The sequence below is a fragment of the Aspergillus fischeri genome, genomic scaffold (assembly GCF_000149645.3).
Source record: "Aspergillus fischeri NRRL 181 1099437636249 genomic scaffold, whole genome shotgun sequence".
Taxonomy (NCBI): Eukaryota; Fungi; Ascomycota; class Eurotiomycetes; order Eurotiales; family Aspergillaceae; genus Aspergillus; species Aspergillus fischeri.
In genome coordinates this window covers 1,499,919-1,519,907 of record NW_001509770.1, presented here as the reverse complement: position 1 = coordinate 1,519,907, position 19,989 = coordinate 1,499,919, and the positions used below count along the sequence as shown (strand labels likewise).

The following is a 19,989-nucleotide window of genomic DNA, read 5'->3' as shown; positions in this document are numbered from 1 at the left end:
TTAGAATAGGGTGAACTGTAAGCAGGCTGAAGGCGATTGTCGGTAGCTAGAACGTATGGACCCGATGGTGGATCTGGAGCCTGCTGCCTGCATATCTCTGTCTTCGATGGTTCTAAATCACGAGTGACATTAACGTAATCGGTAAGCGAGTCGGCCACGTAAGCGAGTCGGCCACCCGGTCAAGGCATATCCTAGAATTCTGATTTACATACAAAAAAGGAAGTTATTCCACGTTAATCTAACCATTAAAACGCGCTGAATTCAGGCAGCTACTCGATTAGGACATCTTGTACGTATATGTCCTAAAACACCACACATACTGCACCGAGGTGGTGCCCGACGGCGTGGTTGATCATCTCCAGGCCCTGTATCACCAGCTGCTTCCTCTAAGGCCTGAACATGGTTGAATGCCTCAAGTGCTTCCTGGATTGTGAAGCCATTCAAACCATTCATTTGGTGTTGGTTACGCTTCTGCTTATTCTTTCGTCTCTCAATGGCCTGGTGAAGTTGAAGGTTTTCATGTTCAAGAAGAATAGCACGGTTCAAGGCTATCTCTGCACCTTTACAGATGTAAGATATTGCTGTCTGTATTGGTGAGGTAGGAGGGTTTGTTTGAAGTAATTGAGAGATCACCGACTCATGCTTTTTGAATTGATTCAAATTTATCGGTGTTTTGGTAATCGTAGATGTAGTGCCTTGACTGCTGGGACGGCTGTCTTCCTTGTAAAAGATGAGGCTATCCAGAACCTGGTTAGGATTAAAAGGGACTAATCCTGAGGCTCTAAAAGCACTCTGTATATTCATCTTCTTGAAGGCTTGGGCGTGGGCTTCTGGGTAGACGTCAAGAAAGTCAACCTTATCAATATGGTGATATCCTGTTCATACAAGCCGTTCAATGAGGTTACTGTAAGCTCGTTTCAATGGTGAGAAACAGGCCACATCCAAAGGTTGACAGAGATGTGAGGAATTTGCAGGCATGCAAATAGGAATAATATCATTTTGACGACATATATCATCAAATTGAGGTGTTAAATGAGAGTCATGCCCATCAAGAACTAAGAGGCTATATTGGCCAGTTCTTCGGTCCTTAATATAAGGAATAAAGTGTTCTTTGAGCCAGTGTTCACTAATTTCTCGTGTTGTCCATCCATTTGATGATATAGCAATTCTCCATGAAGCTGGAGTATTACCTTCATACCAGGCCTGAATATGAGTCTTTGCTTTCAACACTAAGTATGCTGGTAATGCCCATCCGGAGGCGTTAATACACTCAATTGAAGTTATCCATTCTCGATTTCCCGGTTGTATAAGAAAGGGCCTTCCTTCACAGGATGATCGTGTGATTACCTTCGCGGTAGCCACCAGGCCCATAGCAAAGCTGGTTTCATCAAAATTGTAGATATCTTCATTGGCAATACCATAAGTTGATATAGCGGCTTGCACGCGTTTGAACCAGGCTTGAAGAACTTCAGGATCCTCGCATTTCGCCCGTTTATAATTGATTTGACGACTAAACCGACTTTTCAAGGAATCATGGCGGGAAATGAAGTTATATACCCATTTCTCTCCCACTGAGGAAGTTGTATCTTGACCACGTTGTTGGATCAATATTGTAGCCATTTCACGGACCTGGAAGTGCCTTGGCGGTGCACCACGTTGATCTAATGAGAGAATCCATTTAATAAGTGATTCTTCCTCTATAGGAGTCAACTTATGGGAATTGGCGCGGGTTTCCTTGCGAAATTTGATTCCATTCAAACGATCTTGAAGTGTTGACCGGGGAACTTCAAAGACACGAGCAGCTTCACGAACTGATTTGATTTGGCCATTCTGAATAGCCTTAACTGCTAAGGAGATCCTCCCCTCTCGTTCCACCAAGGATTTTGATGATTTGGGCATTTTTCGTGGTGATATGGATGGCTGAATAGCCTTGGTTTCAAAGGGGTGGTGATTCTTGATGGGGGTGGCCGACTCGCTTACGTGGCCGACTCGCTTACCGAATACGTTATCATGCATGACTAAGCATGGCTCTCGCAGGTAACTTAACTTAATCCCATAGGCGATCACCACCTGATCTACTCCGTATTTAGGGTTCCCTAGTAAGGAAGAGGTCCTGCAAGATAGTAGGTACCTTAGTTAACTATGCAGTTAGTTAACTAGTTAATAACTACGGTATTATTAAGATGATATAGGTGTCACGTGGCGAACCGCCAGCGACCCTGCCTCACTTGGATGATAAGTTTCCCCTGGTTCCGGACACAACTCAATAAATCTAGGAGAACCCGAAAATCTTGGTGAAGACCAAGCGGTTCGTTCTGATCATTGCACAGATCTATCATTACGAAACAATGAAGTCGTACTAGGATCTCGCAGCTTAGACGATGACCCCTCGCTCGCTAGGAAACCCCTAAGCAGATCTCCTCCAGCCTGCTTACATTGTTCCTAATACTATGCGCACAAATACGGTACTGAATAGTACTAAATACTCTGTAAGAGCCCTTGTGCTAAGCCTAAATATAGAGTAGTCGTACAATCATCCCCTACATAATTGGGTAAGGGGAGTGTTACTGGAACATAAAGGGAGATTTGGTCACGGAAGCGGGCCGTCCGCCCGTTGCCCAGGGTCCTAGTCTACTGGCTGACCTACCTTAGTTGGTGAATCCATATCCAACCCACCCAAGGATCCAACGGTTACTATGTCTTTGCTCGTGGCTGCGGTCTGTCCGCTCTGGTACACAGTCTCGCAGGATCCATAGTTGATCAGCGAGTCATCGTGACGATCTACAACGCAAAGCAATGGTGGTGGCGGAAACAGCCGGCGATCTTATTTCGGGGCCTTTGGTGGCCGGGATGTTCAGTACGAAGTTTACTGATCCTTCCTAATTGACGCCGAACGTATAGAAATGGTATATACCTGGCTCAATGCTATTGATTATTTATTTAATCTTTGGTATCTCTCCTTCTGCCTGGTATCTCACCAAATCCCTAACCGATTCAGGACGTCTCCCTCTGGAAATGATATACCGTCACATATACCTCTACGCCCGTGACCGGCGAGTGCTACCCAGACTGCCGGAACTTCTCGGCCAGCTTCCATCTCGGCGGCGGTGAATTGCAGAACGTCTTCTCCATGTCTTCCAAGTGGTTATACCCGATCATGTGCGAATGGGGCGGTCCCATCTCCAGGAGCTTCGCCGTGTAAGTCTCGGGAATTTCATCGATCCACACGACCAGACTCTTCCGGGCGAGCTGGAACGACCGGACCATGGTGAGGGAGAAATCAACCGGAGGCAAAAAGTACAACACCGACAAACTGAGAATGTGGTCGAACGGGCCGAGCGTCGGGAGAATGGCCTGTACGGCTCCGTGGTGAATCTTCTCGTAGACGCCGGTCTGTCGGCATTTCTCGGCCATTCCCTGGGACAGCTCGATACCAGTTAGGGAGTAGGGTCGAGGTGACAGGGAAGAGGAGGAGGAGGAGGGCGTCTGATTATTGCTGGATGCAGAGTCCGAATCCGAGTCCGGGGGCGTTGTCCGCTGCTGCATCTCCTCAGCCAGAGCGCGACCGAATAGACCGGTGCCCGCACCCAGCTCGAGAATCGTGCCCTGGGAAAAGTCTACCAGGTCTAAGATCTTGCGGTAGATCGCGGATACCTGCGGCAGCTTGGCAATAGTGTCGTCGTATTTCACGCTGACATTATCGTACACTTCTGCGACGCGGTTGAGCTTCTCCTCGTGCGCGCGGCGGCGTAAAAGGTGGCTTGCGATCATCATGTTGATAAGGGCGCGATGTCCACCAGGGAAGCTCTCTCGAATGGCAATATCCTCCCACTCGTGGTCCAGAGGGAGAAAGACGGCAGGCATTGGGTTGACTTCGAGGACGACGGGTTCGCCCTGTCCCGGCGGCGGCACACGGATGTCGACATTGCACCAGGTCCGGCCGGCCATCTTGTTGGCGTGGAAGGCCTGGACTGCCAGCTCCTGGAGCTTGGTGTAGAGGGTCGGGTCATCCTGATAACGCAAGAGCTCCACGTGCGTTTCGGGGTGAAATTTGACCTCGAAGGTCAGATAGTCGACTTATACGTGGATCCAATTGAGAATGACCTGTAGGCTCTGCAGCTGTATTTCACATTGATACAAACTTTATGTACTCCGTACCTGTCTCACGGTCTCACCTGTTTTGGTGGAATGATCGGCGGTTAAGGTAGGTAGTGGGGAACTATAGAAACATGGCTTAGCTGAATGACCCACTATGGCTGATCCTCGATGTCGATCATGATGTTGATTACTACTATGCGTAAACTGGGTTATTGGAAAGACTTGCCGACAATAGTCTCCTCCCTTCGATTAGTTATGCCACGTATATGGGAGTAGGGGAGGTAGGAGGTAGAAGGAATATGGTAATGTACCGCATTTTCTAGCTATCTATCCTATATTTGAACCTACTCGTTGTGTGCCTGTCGTGCAAACTGGAAAGTCACCGAGCTTGTCCCAGTGCTAGTGGCTGCGGACTTGTGAGAGACGAGATGCCAACTACGAGGCGCCCCCCAACGACTTGATACTGTCGGCCTGCTTTGCCAGACTGGTACCTAACGTGATCGAACCCCTGGCCAGCTGGAAACATCTGGAGAGGACAAAATCTAGCTCTTCCACGGACAAGCTCTCGAGTCCGGAGAGACAGACGACGTGGTCTATCTTTTCATCATAGCGAGCGAGAAATTGCACGATCCTTTCGCAGATGAGCTGGTTGTACCATCCACCTTGTTCACACAGTTGCAGCATTTTCCCCGAGCTATCAACACCGAGTATTTGGCTGGCATGGGGAGATGATTCCTGACCCACTAGGCCATTTCGACATGCAACACGCCCCGCTGTTTAGCCTTAGCAAAGAAGTCAAACTTGGACCGCCGGCGCTCTTCACTGTGTAGTCCCGCCGAGGGCAAGTTAAACGATTCAAAGTACTCGATTGCTTCAATACCGGCGATGGCGTCGTCGGTGGTGCCCCACCTGAAATTGAGGTAGAAGTCGTAGCCTTCTGCGATGGCCTCATCAATCTGAGCCCTGGACGTGGCCTTGTAGATGTATTTGTTCTCAAACGTGTGTTGGTTGGTGAAGAGGCCGGGGTCGGGGCCAGACGTCCTCAGGATCCTCGGTGCCTGCCTCCATCCCTTCGTCGCCCAAGTGAAGACCACAAATCTTCATGTTGTGTCCTTGTTATGCTGCTTTGTCTGAAGTCCCTCATGGGACAAGCGTAGATCATTCGACACAGAACTCAGCGAGAGGGGAATCACTTTCAAGGGGAACAGGAGCTGTAACTGTAAGCCTGTGACGTAGCATCAGGTAGGGTCACTGCGGGGATTGATTTTGTTGAACGCATGGGACGCAATACCGATATCTAGTCTAGACTAGATCCTGGCTGAAGAACATGCTTTAACCTGCAGCCTGCATGCAGATTCACAGCTGATCTCCCCCCACTTAAGTGTTCGCAAATCTACTAAGGAAGGAAGAACTAATCATACCTTGCAGGCCAGCTTGTTCCACTAATCCAGTATCTTTCTCAAGTTCTTTGGGCACCAGTGCAGCTCCTCGGTTCATCCTGACAGAACGTTCAAGCGATGCCAGATATTCATCGTCTGGACTGGAATCCTGCGCAATTGCCTTAATGCTAGTCATCAGGAAAGTTACATTGCAGGACTTATTCTCCTCATCCAGTAGCGTTCGGTGCTTCCAGCTCTCTTCTACCCAGTTACACGCCGATAAGACAGAGAGCCTTTGTAAACCAGCCTGTATTGAGATTATACGCATATTTTCTAAAGATGCTGACTGGTGTATCAGAATTATTTACTACAGTGCACCTTCCCACTAATTTGGTGGTTCAATGGAAAGAACCACTAGTAGACGACCATTTCATAGTAGATGCATATTCTGCTTGACAATTCCTTACTTTTGAAATATAACCATCTATCCTAAAAGAAAGCAAAGAAAGAAAATGCGGATTTGTCTTTTCCAAACTTCCGATAACCCCTCCCGGGGTGATGATGGCTACCCCGATCCTGGCCTATACACGGATCAACACACATTCGAGCACCGGCTGATCAGCAAAGACAGCATCAAGCAGGACATAGACCTTGCCGCCGCCGAAGGTTTCGACGTTTACATGCTTATCTCATGGGAGTGGCACGATGATCAGATTCAGAGCGCCGGAATTCAGATCGCGAAATACCTTGAGGAGCTAAGGCTTCCCTTCATCGGGCTACCGAGTCGAATTCTCGAAAGATGCAAACCAGATCTCGCTGGCCGCTCGCAGCTGCGTCTTGCTGCACTTGATAGCGGAAACCCATCTAGCGACGATAACAGACATTTAGTTGCCGCCGGGGATGAGTACGCCTGTGTCGTCGTACAGCTGGGCAATACACCGGTGGCCCTCTCCCCTGGCATCCGTCACCAAAAAGAAATTCTGAAACGAACCTCAAATCCACGTCTATATGACGAAATTCGTAGCCTTGCTGAAGGGGCCTTCCATGCCACCGATATGCATGGTTGCTCTTGGTGCACAGTACTTTTCCGTGTGACAAACAACTCAAAACCAATGTTGATCGGCATAGATCCAATGTCACGGATATTCTTACCTCAGCTTTCGGTTGAAGACTGCGCAATCCGTGAATCCTTCCCGGGCGGCCATCGGTTATTGATCAATTCAGTGATCGCTTCATCCCTCAGCGTACACTCTCGCAGTGCGGAGCTCTTGAGGAAGGTGGGAGATGAGTACGATGGTGTTGCTCCAAAATATGACGCCGTGACACACGGGATCTACCATGATAATGTCAAGAAGATTGCGACCAAGTACAATTACGACGGGGTCGTATTGGATCTCGCCTGCGGAACGGGACTTTTCGCAAGACTGAAAGGAGAAGCCCAGGGTGTGACCTCTGGAGATCATCGCATTTACACCACCAGGTTTATTGGAGTTGATTTATCCCCGCAGATGAGGGCGGAATGCCTTCTTCATGGCTGGTATGAGCGCGTCCTTGTTGGCCCCATACAACATGTATTGACAGAGTGGGTGGACCCCGTGGATCACATTGTGTGCATCGGAGCCCTTCATTACCTCGATAGGAATGAAGTGTCTTTGGTCCTTTCTCGCGCATTTCAGCTGGCCAGGGGATCCGTGACTTACACCATTGACGAGATTCCCGAATCCTACATCGCGGCGCAGCGCTCCCGGGGTCGCGAATATATGCATGGCGTCAACCACGTGGATGAAGTCGCTGCCTATGGTGTGCCGGTGGGATGGAAGTTGGCGGACCACTGGAAGTGCCTGGGATGGAAGTCGCCCACAACTGGAGATGATGTGTACACGAATATATTTCGATTTGAACGTTTGGACGAGGCATCGCTATAAATGGAGGGCCCCCCTTTAGGTTGACAGACTCTTCGGATCGAGGAGGTCGGCGCCTTTCTCGATGGTTTCCCAATGATCCGGTCTGTTGGTCTACTTGTGATCTGACTCGCCTTGTGTGGTTTGCGCTGATCTCTGCGCAAATTCTACTACAGACATGCAAGGTTATGAGGCAGGTCTAGCAAAGCAAAGTAGAAAGACATGTCATGAAGCTCCTTGATCCATACCATTCATTAACTCCCACCTCAACATCACTACCAGAGTATCTGCATAGCCTTAAGATCTAATACAGCATGGCCACATCACATTACAGTCTGAGCCTATGTACTTCCTTAGTCCTTCCATAGCTTGTGTCTGGCGCAACTATTCAACATCTAGGCTACCCCTCTACTCTGTTCAGGATGTGGATTTTCGTGCTTTCACACGGACCATTTTTGATTGATCTTGCTAATTAATATCTAATGCCTCTCTATGGTTCCTTTAAACACACTTGCTATCTAGTAGCAGGCTCTTGTAAACACACCTGGTATCCAGCAAGTTCTCGTAGATCCACCTGCTATCCAGCATAGTCTTGTAAATCCACCTGCTGTCCTGTCCAGCAGGTTCTTTAAACATACCGATGAACTGCCCACATCCACGATTCACTTATGCAGGTGTCATGCCCATCCTCATTGTAATGACCTCCTCAGCAATCACTCTCAGCCTGGACACGTCGAGAGAAAGTACTGTGCCAGGATTCTGGCCAGCTATTACCGCTGGTCCGAAGAGTTGGCCTCTAGTAAACTCAATAAGTTCACTTGCGGGCAGAGGAACCGGACGAGGAAATATTGGCTAAACCCTTTAATATTAGCTTTCGGTCGTAGACCTGAGATTGAAGGATACTAACCATTTCTGTAACACTGAGGCCTCCGGCCCCATTGCGTCTCCAGACTTCTAAAGTTCCCTTGATACGATTACCCGAGATCTTTGTCCATCTTAATAAGATGACCAGCTCTACAGACGCGCATCCATGCATCCATAGGTCCTTATCATTCCGCAGATGCGGGAAGGACTCCGACCAACCTGCTTCAATGACAATCGAGGGGAAGGGAAGGCTATCAGCTCTAAAAAAGAAGTCTGGTTCTTTGTGAGAACCTTGGTACCTTCCAGCAAAACCAGTAAAAGCTAAGATGTATTAGTAGAAGTAATAATCCCGCAGAAGTGAACAGTACATACTTGTGCCAGCACCAGAACCCAGGAGCTCATTCTCTTGTAGATTTATCAGGCCACGAGCGTACCAAGGTACAATGGAGCTGATAGCCCACCGCTGATGGACATCGTGAAGTTCAGTCAGCATGATCTTGATTCTGAGTACACGGGTATGCGCGTTAAAGTTGACCCTGTTACAAAATGTTATTAAAGGTCAAAGGGAACTATTTGTGTATTAGCAAAAGGCAAGCCATAACTTATGGAACCTCTTTCAATGCGTCCTTCGTCTACTAGTGACTGACAGAGCAATGAACCATCCTCCGAATTGATGTCTTCGTAGATAAGTTCGGTAAACTCTTTGATCTTTGGAATCTTGTAAACAATCTCATTGAAAATCTGTTGAGAAGAACGGGGTGAGGCTTCCACAGAAGCACTTCTGAGACTGCGTGTGCGAGAGTTGGTTGGGGGACGGGGACTCATCGGGGGAGCCATTTTCCAGGTAGGCAAATGTGTTGTGATTCAGAAAGATAAAGTATGTGATAGTACTATGTAGCGTAGTAGACTAGTAACTAGTAACAAGAAGATGAGGAAGCAGGTGGGTCAGAAACAAATAAAGTCGGTGTTCGACGCAAGGTACGTACTACTCAGTGGTCACTGTGGCGGAAGGAAATGCAAACATGCCAAACAGCTTATGACTCAGCGTGATTGCACTAACTAACGTAATCGGTAAGCGAGCGGATCACGCAACCGAGCGGATCACCAAACGCGTTTTGACTTCTATTTCAAAAGCTGCAGTATTCAGCCAGCCACTATGCCACCAAAAGCGCGTATAAACTCGAAAAATTCAGTTGAGCAGGAGGGAAGGGTCCTACTTGCAGTATCAGCTTTGAAAAAGAAGGAAATCCTCAATATTCGTGAAGCTGCGCGTGTCTATGATGTGCCTTATACTACCCTCCAGCGGCGCCTAAAGGGGCATACTTTTCGAGCTGAATTACGCGCAAATGGCCATAAAATGACACAGAATGAAGAGGAATCGCTTATTAGATGGATTCTATCTATGGATCAACGCGGAGCGGCTCCCCGACCGTCCCATGTACGAGAAATGGCAAATATCCTGCTTGCGCAGCGTGGTTCAACTCCTACCCAGACTGTTGGAGAGAAATGGGTATATAACTTCATTAATCGGCATGATGAGATCAAAACCCGATTCTCTAGGCGCTATAACCACCAGCGTGCTAAATGCGAAGACCCAAAGATTATCCTGGAATGGTTCAATCGTGTCCAGATCACAATAATGCAGCATGGGATTACACTGGAAGATATCTACAACTTTGATGAAACTGGCTTTGCAATGGGCTTAGTAGCTACTGCTAAGGTAGTTACAAGAGCTGAGATGCTTGGTCGGCCCTTCCTTATCCAGCCAGGGAACCGCGAATGGGTTACCTCTATAGAGTGTATTAACTCTACTGGCTGGGTGCTTCCACCATGCATTATCTTCAAGGGAAAGGTCCATATTGAGGGATGGTATCAAGATACAGCCTTACCAGCAGACTGGCGGATTGAGGTCAGTGCGAATGGATGGACGACTGATCAGATTGGATTACAATGGCTTCAAAAAGTCTTTATTCCTGCTACTACCAGTCGTACAACTGGTAGATATCGACTATTAATTCTTGATGGCCATGGGAGCCATCTAACACCACAGTTTGATCAAATCTGCACTGAGAATGATATCATTCCAATCTGCATGCCTGCACATTCATCACATCTCCTCCAGCCTCTAGATGTTGGCTGTTTCTCTCCTCTTAAGCGTGCATATGGCCGCTTAATTGAGGATAAGATGCGGCTTGGTTTCAACCATATTGACAAGTTTGATTTCCTTGAGGCCTATCCACAAGCTCGTACGGCAATCTTTTCAGCAGATAATATTAAGAGTGGCTTTTCAGCAACTGGATTAATACCACTAAATCCAGATCGGGTGCTCAGTCAGCTTAATATCCAGCTTAGAACCCCTACACCACCAGGCAGCCGATCAACTAATTCTGTCCCAAAAACACCTTACAATCTCAAGCAGCTGAAGAAGCAGGAAACTACGCTTAAGAAGCTACTTAGGGAGCGTACATACAGCCCTCCTACCCCTAGTAAGGCTGTGCTAGGTCAGATCATCAAGGGGTGTGAGATGGCAATGAATAACGCTGTCCTTCTTGCAAAGGAAAATCATGATCTACATGCTGCACATGAAAAGCAGCTTCAAAAGAAGAAGCGATCTAGGCGGCAGATAGAAACTGCAGAGGGATTATCTATCCAGGAAGGGCAGGAGATCATTCAACGCAGGGATCAGGCTGCTGAAGCTATCCCAACTATCCATCCAGAGCAGGTAGTAGATACAGAACAACGCCCTCGACGGGCACCCCCACGCTGCAGTGACTGCCATATTCTAGGCCATAGGCGATTGCAATGTCCGCAGCGCAAGAATAACTAGATTTAGCAATATAATCATGTTTTAGGGGTTCAAAATAGCCTCCAATTTCGGCCGCGGCCAAATTCTATGGTATAGTGATCCGCTCGCTTACCGATTACGTTAACTAACTAACTAACTATCAACGAATACCACCAACAACTATCAAGATTCCAGCGTCATCGTCTCAGTACCTATTATCCTACGGTTCCTACCATGACCAACCACCTTGTACCAACGGCCGATCGCTAGCATACACATCCTTTCTCCTTCCTGGCTCAACTAGCTCCTCGCAGAGATCTTCTTTCCAGCCCATGATCAGATCCTTAGATCTCTTCTACATACTTTATGTGGATCCTGGTGCGTGGTCCACTGGGCATGAGCGGCGCAATGCCTTCATCGTCGGCCATTACCGCAGCAAAGTATAGTACAGTGTCTATACTGATCCAAGATCGGGACAGTGAAATTATAATCTCTCAAAGGGTTAGCGTCCGAACAATACCTGTGACTATCACCAGCGAAGTACTTACCTCAGCGGATGCAGATACCAGACAGTGGGAGAATATGCTCAGGCTTATAAGGAGCCAGTTTATCCGAAGACTATACGAAGCGGTGGAGCAGGTTCACGAACATGCAAATCAGGGATACCAGAATCGTCATTCTCGACTCAATAAAAGTGGTCACAAAGGAGATCAGGGCTCGAGAATGGCAGCTTGTCCCTCCGAATATTCCAAGACCTGTCACAAGGTAAGCAATCGATCAGCTACGCCAGTAACCCAAAGATGTTGACTATGCAAGTGTCCCGGAAAGCAAGGTCCTTGAGACAGACAACCTCCATAGCTACTAATACGGCCTCGCTCAGCATCTCAGCGAGGTCAATGCTGTGCTATGGCTATTTCAGGCCCTGCTGTGAAGCGATAGGGAGTTCTAGGCATGCACTTTCCCACAGCCCACCGAAGCCACCCATCCCGGCGCAGCCTGTCGCGTACGCTTATCGTACCATGTATCTACTAGTGGTTGTATTGTTATCCGTCCCGTTGCCCAGAGATCATCAACGGTGGATTAGACTATCTTAGCTAAGGAACACAATCAACTTACCATTCAAATCATACGGGTTTGCTACACAGCCCCCTGATACGCCAGATGATCATCTGGCAGTACTTCTCTGGTTGTTACCAGCTCGACTGTGTCAATAGGACCATCGAGCCGGTAAGCATTCCTTGATCGAGTGTATTCCGTGCCTTGCTAATTTCGCCTGGCATCCAAGTATTATACCCTGTTAACCTTCCATGACGAGTACCGGGCCGCGGGTGTTCAAAATTATGAAGGCGCCGTAACTAGCGTCTGGAAATCTCGTACTCAACCATTATTTTAATTAAAGTAATGATTTTGTCCACGGGACAGAGGACAAAGTCCAAGGCGCATATGAACAGCTACTAATGGGTAGTTTGGCCGAAGCCAGCTAGGCGGGTGATGTGGCCAGGACACTTAGATGACTGCGATCCGAGAGGGTGCCTGTGCGGCTGCGGTTAACTCACAACAAAGAGCAGGAAGTAACGCCCACTGAACACATCTCCGCCCTTCGAGGATGACTCTACGCAGATCCAGAAGTCCAAATAAGCTGGTGGATTGTAAGAAAGAAGTTGATGAAATAAGAGTATAGAATGAATGAGCTTGCCTTGGAGGGAAGATGGCATAGAGTGAATATAGCGGGCAATACAAAAGCAGTATTCACAGTAATCTAGATCTGAATCAAGACTCATCAATAACTACAGGTATTTATGGCTACCGTAGTAAGAGACCCATGCTTCCTAGAGGAGTATTCACTTCTGCTTCTCTATTTGGAGGATAGAATGCAAAACATATGCTCCAGGTGAATCTCTGGATGAGAGCAAGATTAGTAGCATTGAACAGAAATTCACCTAGATCACAGACAGCAAAGCCAGCAGAGTCCCTCGGAAATACTCTGTCTATTCTACTGCAAAATGATTAACTGTGGTCTTCCTAGTTTCGAACAGGGACAAAGCACATGGCTGAGATCCGAGGCTAGATAAGATTGATAAGATGGCGAGTCATGATTAGTGATCGTCTTTTCTTCAAACACTCATCATGTATGAGACTTTGCGCTGAAATAAGGAGCAGGTATTGACATTCCATGTTACAACAATGGAGGGCAAGGCCTCTAAATTTGGGACAATTCTCTTTGAAATGTACAGAGCGCAGGGCATACATGATCAACGGCCAAGTCGCACTCAACTGTTTTCCGGCCGAGGCCCGAATGGTTCCAAAATCAAAACCAGTAGCTCCTTTATCACGGGCACGGCGAGAAAATAAATTAAGTGGCTACTTTCCATGATCTTTGAAACCATGAAACCCTGCAGATCGTAATCAGACCAGGCATTCTAAATTTCTACGTGGTAAGTTTCACGGAGCTCCATGTGGGAAGACGAATAACCATTCCTTGATACAGTTACAGGCTGCAACAGAAACATGGCAGAACCTTGCCATTCAGCGGAGTTCGAAAAGGCAATCAATGTCACGCCGATCGACTCACACACATACTCGGCTTATCTAGACCCCCAGTGGTGCATCTTGAGCGGCAAGTTCAACCTCCCGAGGCATATTGATGGTCTCTTCTAACATGCCTGACAGTGCCTCATGGAGGTTATACTACAAGTGTGCTCTACCGACTAGCCACGGTGTACTTTAGAGAGACCAAGTGTAATCAGTTCCGAAGCACACCAGAACCCATCGGAATGCAGTTGTCGTTCCTCCGACGAACAGTCGTAGGGCCCGCAGTCTTGAGAGTACAGGATATCAAGATAGGGGCACGGATAAGTACGATCCATGTCACACTGTCTCAGCGACCGGACAGGCCTGGCACAGCGAGTGACAAGGATGACCTCGAAGTGAAAGTCGTCGGATATATCACCGTCAGCCCCCCGGACATGGAGGAGGGCCCGATCCGCAAAGGCACCTGGGGGCTCTCCCCACCTCCGGTATCCGGCTCCCTAGCAATTGGCTCGGTCAATCTAGAAGCGTTGGCAGCGAACGGAACGGATGGCGCATGGATGCGGTTGCCTCGTCCACCTCCTGCCGTGACCGCACCACAACATCTAGAGATCTACACACCACGCCCCCAAGGACCGATGACGCTCGAGAGTCGGCAGAAGCAAGTTGTCGACCAATGGGCAAGGTTCATTCCCGGTGGAAAAAAAGTAGCGCGCTGGTCGAACGAAGCGGTTATGTTCTTGGCTGATATGTTTCCTGCGGCGCTTGATAGGATGGGCGCAATGGAAACAAGCCGGCTACTTGCCATGGAGGGAGTCCAGGAAGGCGAGCTCCAAGGAAACGCTCATGACAAAGGGGCGTTTTGGTACCCCACTGTGACATTGAACATTGATCTGAAAACCAGGATTCCTCCTGAAGGTGTGGAATGGCTACAATCGCGCGTGGTTACCAGAATGCTTCGTGGTAGCCGCGCGGACTTGGATGTAGTCATTCTCGATCCACAAGGCGAGCTGATAGCTCTTAGCACGCAAGTGGCACTTGTGGTGAATGCCTCTCGGAACACAAAAGGAAGGGCTAAGTCTGAGAAGTTATAGACTGTCTGAGTACTTGAGTACTAGAAATAGATAGAGAAATAGATTATGAGCTCCCGCATATTCAAGCGCAAGTTGTTCAGAAGCGAGGTATAGAAAAGACTACAATGTATTCAAGTCGATGTGACCAGCATGGCATTGAGACAGAAGTTATTCATGACTCAGTTGATCAGACAAACGGGTATCTGCTTGGGGTTAAAGTGTATCATGGCGACTATTTGTCCTTTTTGACCATCATCCGTAAAAGGGACATATCAACCGGACGAAATTGTTGAAGGTCGGATCTAGAGAATCTGATCCAGACCTTGCAGATGGAGCACTTGATCGATGCATGGTAATAGGCGGATCGTAAATTATTATGGGCGGTGCGTCAATCAATCAAAAACTGGTCCGTGCGCAAACGCGAAAATCCGCGTCCTGCAGCCTAGACAGTGGGAGCACTCGCGTCAAAAGGGAACAAGCATTGCGTCAGGCATTCCGCGCAAGAACTTGCCTTTTTTTTGTGTTCTTTGTCTCTTGCGTCTCGGCATATTTAATATTGAGGGAAACCAGACCTTTGATAGAGTGAAAGAAGACAGGCTGTTATCGCAAGACCGGTGCTATAACGCCACTTTGATCCCGTTTGAGCTCTACAAAGCAAAGATTAGTTAAAGGAGCAACACATTGAGTTCAAACAGAGAGGAAGGACATGTCTGGTGCAGCTACTCCAGTCAACAGCCACAGATACCTACGAAGATACCCCTGAGCGGCACAACTCTACCACAGTGTTCTTTCTCCGTAACGACTAACGAATATGGTCGATCAAGATTTGAATCCTGCCATGGATGAGCTGGAGCAGGGTAGTCCTATGTCCGGGGTTGAAAATGGAAAGCGGGAGCAGGTGGAGGACGTCGAGGAGATGGATGCCAAATCGAAGGCTCTGATGCACCTTTTGAATACAAGCGAGGTATGTTTTCCTCTATCTTATGCTATCTTTACTATGGGATGAAACACTGACTGTTCGGCCACTATCGTAGGTCTTTGTGGCGATTATGGCAGATAAGATGAAGAAGCAGCAGGAAGAGGCCCGGCTTGAAGCGGCGAAGCAGCAGCAGCAGCAACAGCAAAAGCCAACAGAAGATCAAAAGAAGCCAACCGCCACACGCTCAGTTGCGAGACGAGAGACGCGCGCGAGAGCGAAGCAGCCGTCCGCAGATGAGACAACACCTGCTGTGAGCGAGCAACCAGATGAAAAGACAGCCACAAGGTCGAGAAGAGGCAGAGGCAAGAAGGGTGCTTCCGCGACGAACGGTAACAGCATTGCAAGTTATTTCAAGAAAGCGGATATGGAGGACCCTGAAGACAAACCGACGGTACAGGAAGCCCTAGAACATGCTGCAGACGAGTATGAGGCCAATCCCAGTGCTCTGGGTGGGCAAGATCTTGTCGCCACCCAGCAACCGGAGCTTGTTACTGGAGGAAGAATGCGCAAGTACCAGTTGGAAGGACTGGAGTGGCTCAAGTCGCTTTGGATGAATGGCTTGTGTGGGATTCTGGCCGACGAGATGGGCCTTGGGAAAACAGTCCAGGCAATCTCGTTGATTGCTTTCTTCAAGGAGAAGAACGTCTCCGGACCTTTTATGATTGCGGCTCCGTTGAGCACGGTCAGCAACTGGGTAGATGAGTTCGCGAGATGGACCCCGAGCATCAAGACGGTCTTGTACCATGGCTCCAAAGACGAACGTGCCACAATCCGCAGGAACTTGATGAAGCTAAAGGACCAGAAGAGTGCAGATTTTCCGGTTGTTTGCACATCCTATGAGATCTGTATGAACGATCGAAAGTTCCTCGCGCAATACCAATGGCGATATATCATTGTTGTAAGTCCTGCTCTACCATCCACATGAAAGGGGTGTGCATCTCTAACCTGAGACCAGGACGAAGGTCATCGCCTGAAGAATATGAACTGCAAGCTCATTAAGGAGCTTCTCTCGTACAACTCTGCAAACCGACTGCTGATCACTGGTACACCACTACAGAACAACATTACCGAGCTGTGGTCACTGTTGCACTTTCTGCTGCCGGAGATTTTCAATGACCTCAACAGTTTCCAAAGCTGGTTTGACTTTTCCTCAATGCTCGATAGCAATGGGCAAACGGATGTCATAGAGCGTCGGAAACGCACACTTGTCTCCACCATGCATTCAATCCTGAAGCCCTTCCTTCTGCGGCGGGTTAAGACCGACGTGGAGACTGCCTTACCAAAGAAACGCGAATACATTCTTTATGCCCCTCTCACAGCGGAGCAGAAGGATTTGTATCGCGAGATTCTTAATGGCACGGGCCGTCAATATCTCGAGGATAAAGCCGCGGAACGACTCATGGCCAAGAATGAGAGATTGTCCCGTTCGGCAAGCCTAAAACGCAGTGCCGACAGTAGTAACTCGTCGACCCCCAACAAGAGCCTTAAATCCAGCAGAGATTCAACTCCAGCCAGTGTGGCTAGTTCAACCCGCAGGCGTAGGGCCCCCCAAAACTACAAAGAGTTAAGTGACCGCGAATTCAATGCGCAATTACGCCGCCTTGAGCAAGGCTTGGAAGACGATTTGGACATACAACAGAGCCCTATCGATACTGAGCAAGAGGAAATCGAAAGAGCAAATACTATCAAGCTTGCTAGTATGTATATGGCTGGCTCGAACTTAGTGGCCACTGACTCGTGCTAACGAACCTACACAGAGAAAGAAATCGCTCAGAAGAAAATGCAGAATCCGGTCATGCAAGCCCGTCTCGCCTGTAACTCTCCGCATAATTTCTACTGGCCATGGAGCGACGACCCGGCCGCCATCGACGAGACTCTTGTCACCGCATCGGGCAAGATGCTCCTTCTCGACCGCCTCGTGCCTTGTCTCCTGAAGAAGGGGCACAAGATCCTCATATTCTCACAGTTCAAAACACAGCTCGACATTCTTCAAGATTGGGCCACCCAGCTTCGCGGCTGGAACTGCTGCCGCATCGACGGCGCCATCAGCCAGACAGACCGTCAAGCCCAAATCAAAGCCTTCAACTCAGACACGGGCTACAAGATCTTCCTGCTGAGCACGCGAGCAGGAGGCCAGGGCATTAACCTTGTCGCCGCCGACACGGTAATCCTCTACGACTCAGACTGGAACCCCCAGCAAGACCTCCAAGCACAAGACCGCGCGCACCGCATTGGCCAAACAAAACCCGTCATCGTCTACAGACTCGCAACCAAAGGAACCGTCGAACAGACTCTCCTCGAGAAAGCGGACTCGAAGCGCCGTCTCGAACGCCTCGTCATCCAAAAGGGCAAGTTCAGAAGTCTCCTGGACTCGAGCTCGGTGAGTCACAGCGACGTAGAAGAGCTCAAGAGGGCTCTCGGTGAAGACGAATTCGAGCGCTTCGAGACAGGTGCTGACCCCACCGCGCTGCTGTCGCAAAAGGATCTGGATATTTTGACCGATCGCAGCGAGGAGGCGTATGCGCGTGCCGAGAAGGGCCTGGATCAGACTGGGCGTGCGTTCAAGGCTGTCGAGACGAAGAAAGAGGGGAACTCCCTCATGGCTCAAATTACTGGGAAATAGAGTATTCTGGATGATTCCTTGGGGTTTGGGATAAATCTGTTGTTGTGTCAATCACGCCGAAGTTCGGCTTCCGCTTCTTGATCAGGCGTTATGACGGTTGGATACGGTAGGCGTTGGAGTTGGTGAAAAGGATATCGTTTGATGTACAACAGTTAGAAACCAGGTCCTAATACTTGCTGAATAGGACTTGGTCCACCCGTACATCACGAGGAGAATACAAAATAATCATCCATTTAGCGCCTATGCTCCTCGCCAAGAGAATGGCTGTACACGAATTGGCCACAAATACAAAAGAACCCGCCGGCAAGCATGCAAAGAGAGGAAGTCAAGTAGTATCTAGCAGTAGGGGAAAAATGGCCAAAAGATATTACCGCCGTGCCCTTTCCTCCTCAATCTGACTCCTTAGATCAGCAAGGACTTCTTTCCGCTGCGCGAGATGACTCTTCAACCCCTCAACTTGCTCCCCGACGGTCCTGATGTCCTCCCGTAACCGCTCCAGATCCTGCCCCGCCTTCGCTCTCCCCGTGCCTTCTCGCAGCTCCCGGAGCTCACGCTCTTTGTATTCCAAAAGCTGAAGCGCCTCCTTTTTGATGAGGGTCCAGTTAGGCCGGCCGTCGTTCCGGGGCCGATCCCTGCGGCCTTCGGAGGCCTTATTGGCGGCATCAAGCTTGGCCTGCAGTTCTGAGAGCTCGCGCCGCAGACGCACCTTCTCCCATTCTTCGTCCTGGATTGTGTCGCTGAAGTCCGTGCCCTTGGGCGTGTAGGAGCCCTTGCCGCCCACGCCCAAGCGGCTCAGATACGTGTCGCCGAACTTGGCTTTGCGCCCTGTTGGGGTCTCCCTGTCTCCGTCTGCACCCCACCTTTGTGCGGGGCGGGCATTGTCGATTTGGTAGTCGATCTTGTTGTTCTCGAAGGAGGCGCGGAGAGAGGCGGGGATGGTGCGGGGGATGCGGAAGCCCTCGTGCCGGTAGTTGAGGATGTGCAGGAAGGCAAGGGTGGCGTCTTTGTTGATTGCGAGGGAGGCAGAGGGGTTGACTAGGTTCCAGGCGGATCGGATATCGGTGTCCGGGACGTCGAGGGAGTCGTACAAGCCTTGTAGTGATTCAACTGTAACCAGGGTTAGCCTTGAAGGGATGTTACGGGGGGTGAATGCGACTAGGCCAGGGGGATGGTGAGCTGTACGTACATGTAATCTCGCCACGGTGGTTACGATTGGCAGAATAGATCTCTTCGTATTTTGATTTGTCAGAGGGTTTCATGTACCAGTCGAAGCCGTCCTTCAAGCCTGGTGTGTCGTCTTCATCTTCTATGCGCTCAAATTGCTCTGGACGATCGCTCAGCGCACGGCCAGCTTGGACGAGGTGGGCTTTCGTCTCGGGGACGAGCCAGTCGGGTAACACTCGAGGGACTGCTTGTAATTCCTGTTCAGCGAGTCCAGTTAGTGGATGATCACAATTCGCACCGCGCAAGACAGTTCACAACAAAGCGCAACGAAGCTCGATATCAGTGACTTACCCCATTGACAAGGTCGAAGACTAATCGCATAGCAACGCAAAACTCCTCAAAGTCCAGCTCTCCATCACCGTCAACATCCGCCAAATCCCATACTTTCTCAAGCTGATCATCGCTAAGCCGGCTGTTCCTGAGTACCGAGGCCGCTTGGGAGCTATTTAGACGCGGATGGCCATTTGCCAATGAAGAGAAGATCTCCCAGTACCGTTCAATTTCCCACTGTTCAATCTTCTTGTTTGACATGGT

General features: G+C 49.2%; 6 protein-coding genes across 6 annotated transcripts, besides 5 other annotated features; 3 read left to right on the top strand and 3 right to left on the bottom strand.

The window, feature by feature from the left end:
• Nucleotides 1-142: 142 nt before the first annotated feature.
• Nucleotides 143-175: a microsatellite.
• A 206-nt stretch (nucleotides 176-381) lies between these two features.
• Nucleotides 382-1,866: a mobile genetic element.
• A 98-nt stretch (nucleotides 1,867-1,964) lies between these two features.
• Nucleotides 1,965-1,997: a microsatellite.
• Nucleotides 1,998-3,060: 1,063 nt separating this feature from the next.
• Nucleotides 3,061-5,673, bottom strand: NFIA_012550 (uncharacterized protein; the record flags this gene model as incomplete). The annotated part of the gene is made up of 5 exons (XM_001264462.1): nucleotides 3,061-4,076; nucleotides 4,605-4,792; nucleotides 4,843-5,156; nucleotides 5,292-5,323; nucleotides 5,520-5,673. The coding sequence occupies 5 exons, from the start codon at nucleotides 5,671-5,673 to the stop codon at nucleotides 3,061-3,063; spliced, it is 1,704 nt and encodes a 567-aa protein (XP_001264463.1).
• A 316-nt stretch (nucleotides 5,674-5,989) lies between these two features.
• Nucleotides 5,990-7,402, top strand: NFIA_012540 (class I SAM-dependent methyltransferase; the record flags this gene model as incomplete). Its single annotated transcript, XM_001264461.1, has 1 exon — nucleotides 5,990-7,402. The coding sequence occupies one exon, from the start codon at nucleotides 5,990-5,992 to the stop codon at nucleotides 7,400-7,402; it is 1,413 nt and encodes a 470-aa protein (XP_001264462.1).
• Nucleotides 7,403-7,909: 507 nt separating this feature from the next.
• Nucleotides 7,910-7,987: a microsatellite.
• A 205-nt stretch (nucleotides 7,988-8,192) lies between these two features.
• On the bottom strand, nucleotides 8,193-9,079 carry NFIA_012530 (uncharacterized protein; the record flags this gene model as incomplete). The annotated part of the gene is made up of 3 exons (XM_001264460.1): nucleotides 8,193-8,563; nucleotides 8,615-8,738; nucleotides 8,879-9,079. The coding sequence occupies 3 exons, from the start codon at nucleotides 9,077-9,079 to the stop codon at nucleotides 8,193-8,195; spliced, it is 696 nt and encodes a 231-aa protein (XP_001264461.1).
• A 364-nt stretch (nucleotides 9,080-9,443) lies between these two features.
• Nucleotides 9,444-10,985: a mobile genetic element.
• Nucleotides 10,986-13,535: 2,550 nt separating this feature from the next.
• On the top strand, nucleotides 13,536-14,650 carry NFIA_012520 (thioesterase family protein; the record flags this gene model as incomplete). Its single annotated transcript, XM_001264459.1, has 2 exons — nucleotides 13,536-13,674; nucleotides 13,740-14,650. The coding sequence occupies 2 exons, from the start codon at nucleotides 13,536-13,538 to the stop codon at nucleotides 14,648-14,650; spliced, it is 1,050 nt and encodes a 349-aa protein (XP_001264460.1).
• Nucleotides 14,651-15,440: 790 nt separating this feature from the next.
• Nucleotides 15,441-18,231, top strand: NFIA_012510 (putative SNF2 family helicase/ATPase PasG; the record flags this gene model as incomplete). The annotated part of the gene is made up of 4 exons (XM_001264458.1): nucleotides 15,441-15,593; nucleotides 15,664-16,506; nucleotides 16,564-17,305; nucleotides 17,366-18,231. The coding sequence occupies 4 exons, from the start codon at nucleotides 15,441-15,443 to the stop codon at nucleotides 18,229-18,231; spliced, it is 2,604 nt and encodes an 867-aa protein (XP_001264459.1).
• Nucleotides 18,232-18,598: 367 nt separating this feature from the next.
• On the bottom strand, nucleotides 18,599-19,986 carry end3 (cytoskeletal adaptor protein SagA; the record flags this gene model as incomplete). The annotated part of the gene is made up of 3 exons (XM_001264457.1): nucleotides 18,599-19,338; nucleotides 19,418-19,652; nucleotides 19,747-19,986. The coding sequence occupies 3 exons, from the start codon at nucleotides 19,984-19,986 to the stop codon at nucleotides 18,599-18,601; spliced, it is 1,215 nt and encodes a 404-aa protein (XP_001264458.1).
• Nucleotides 19,987-19,989: the final 3 nt, after the last annotated feature.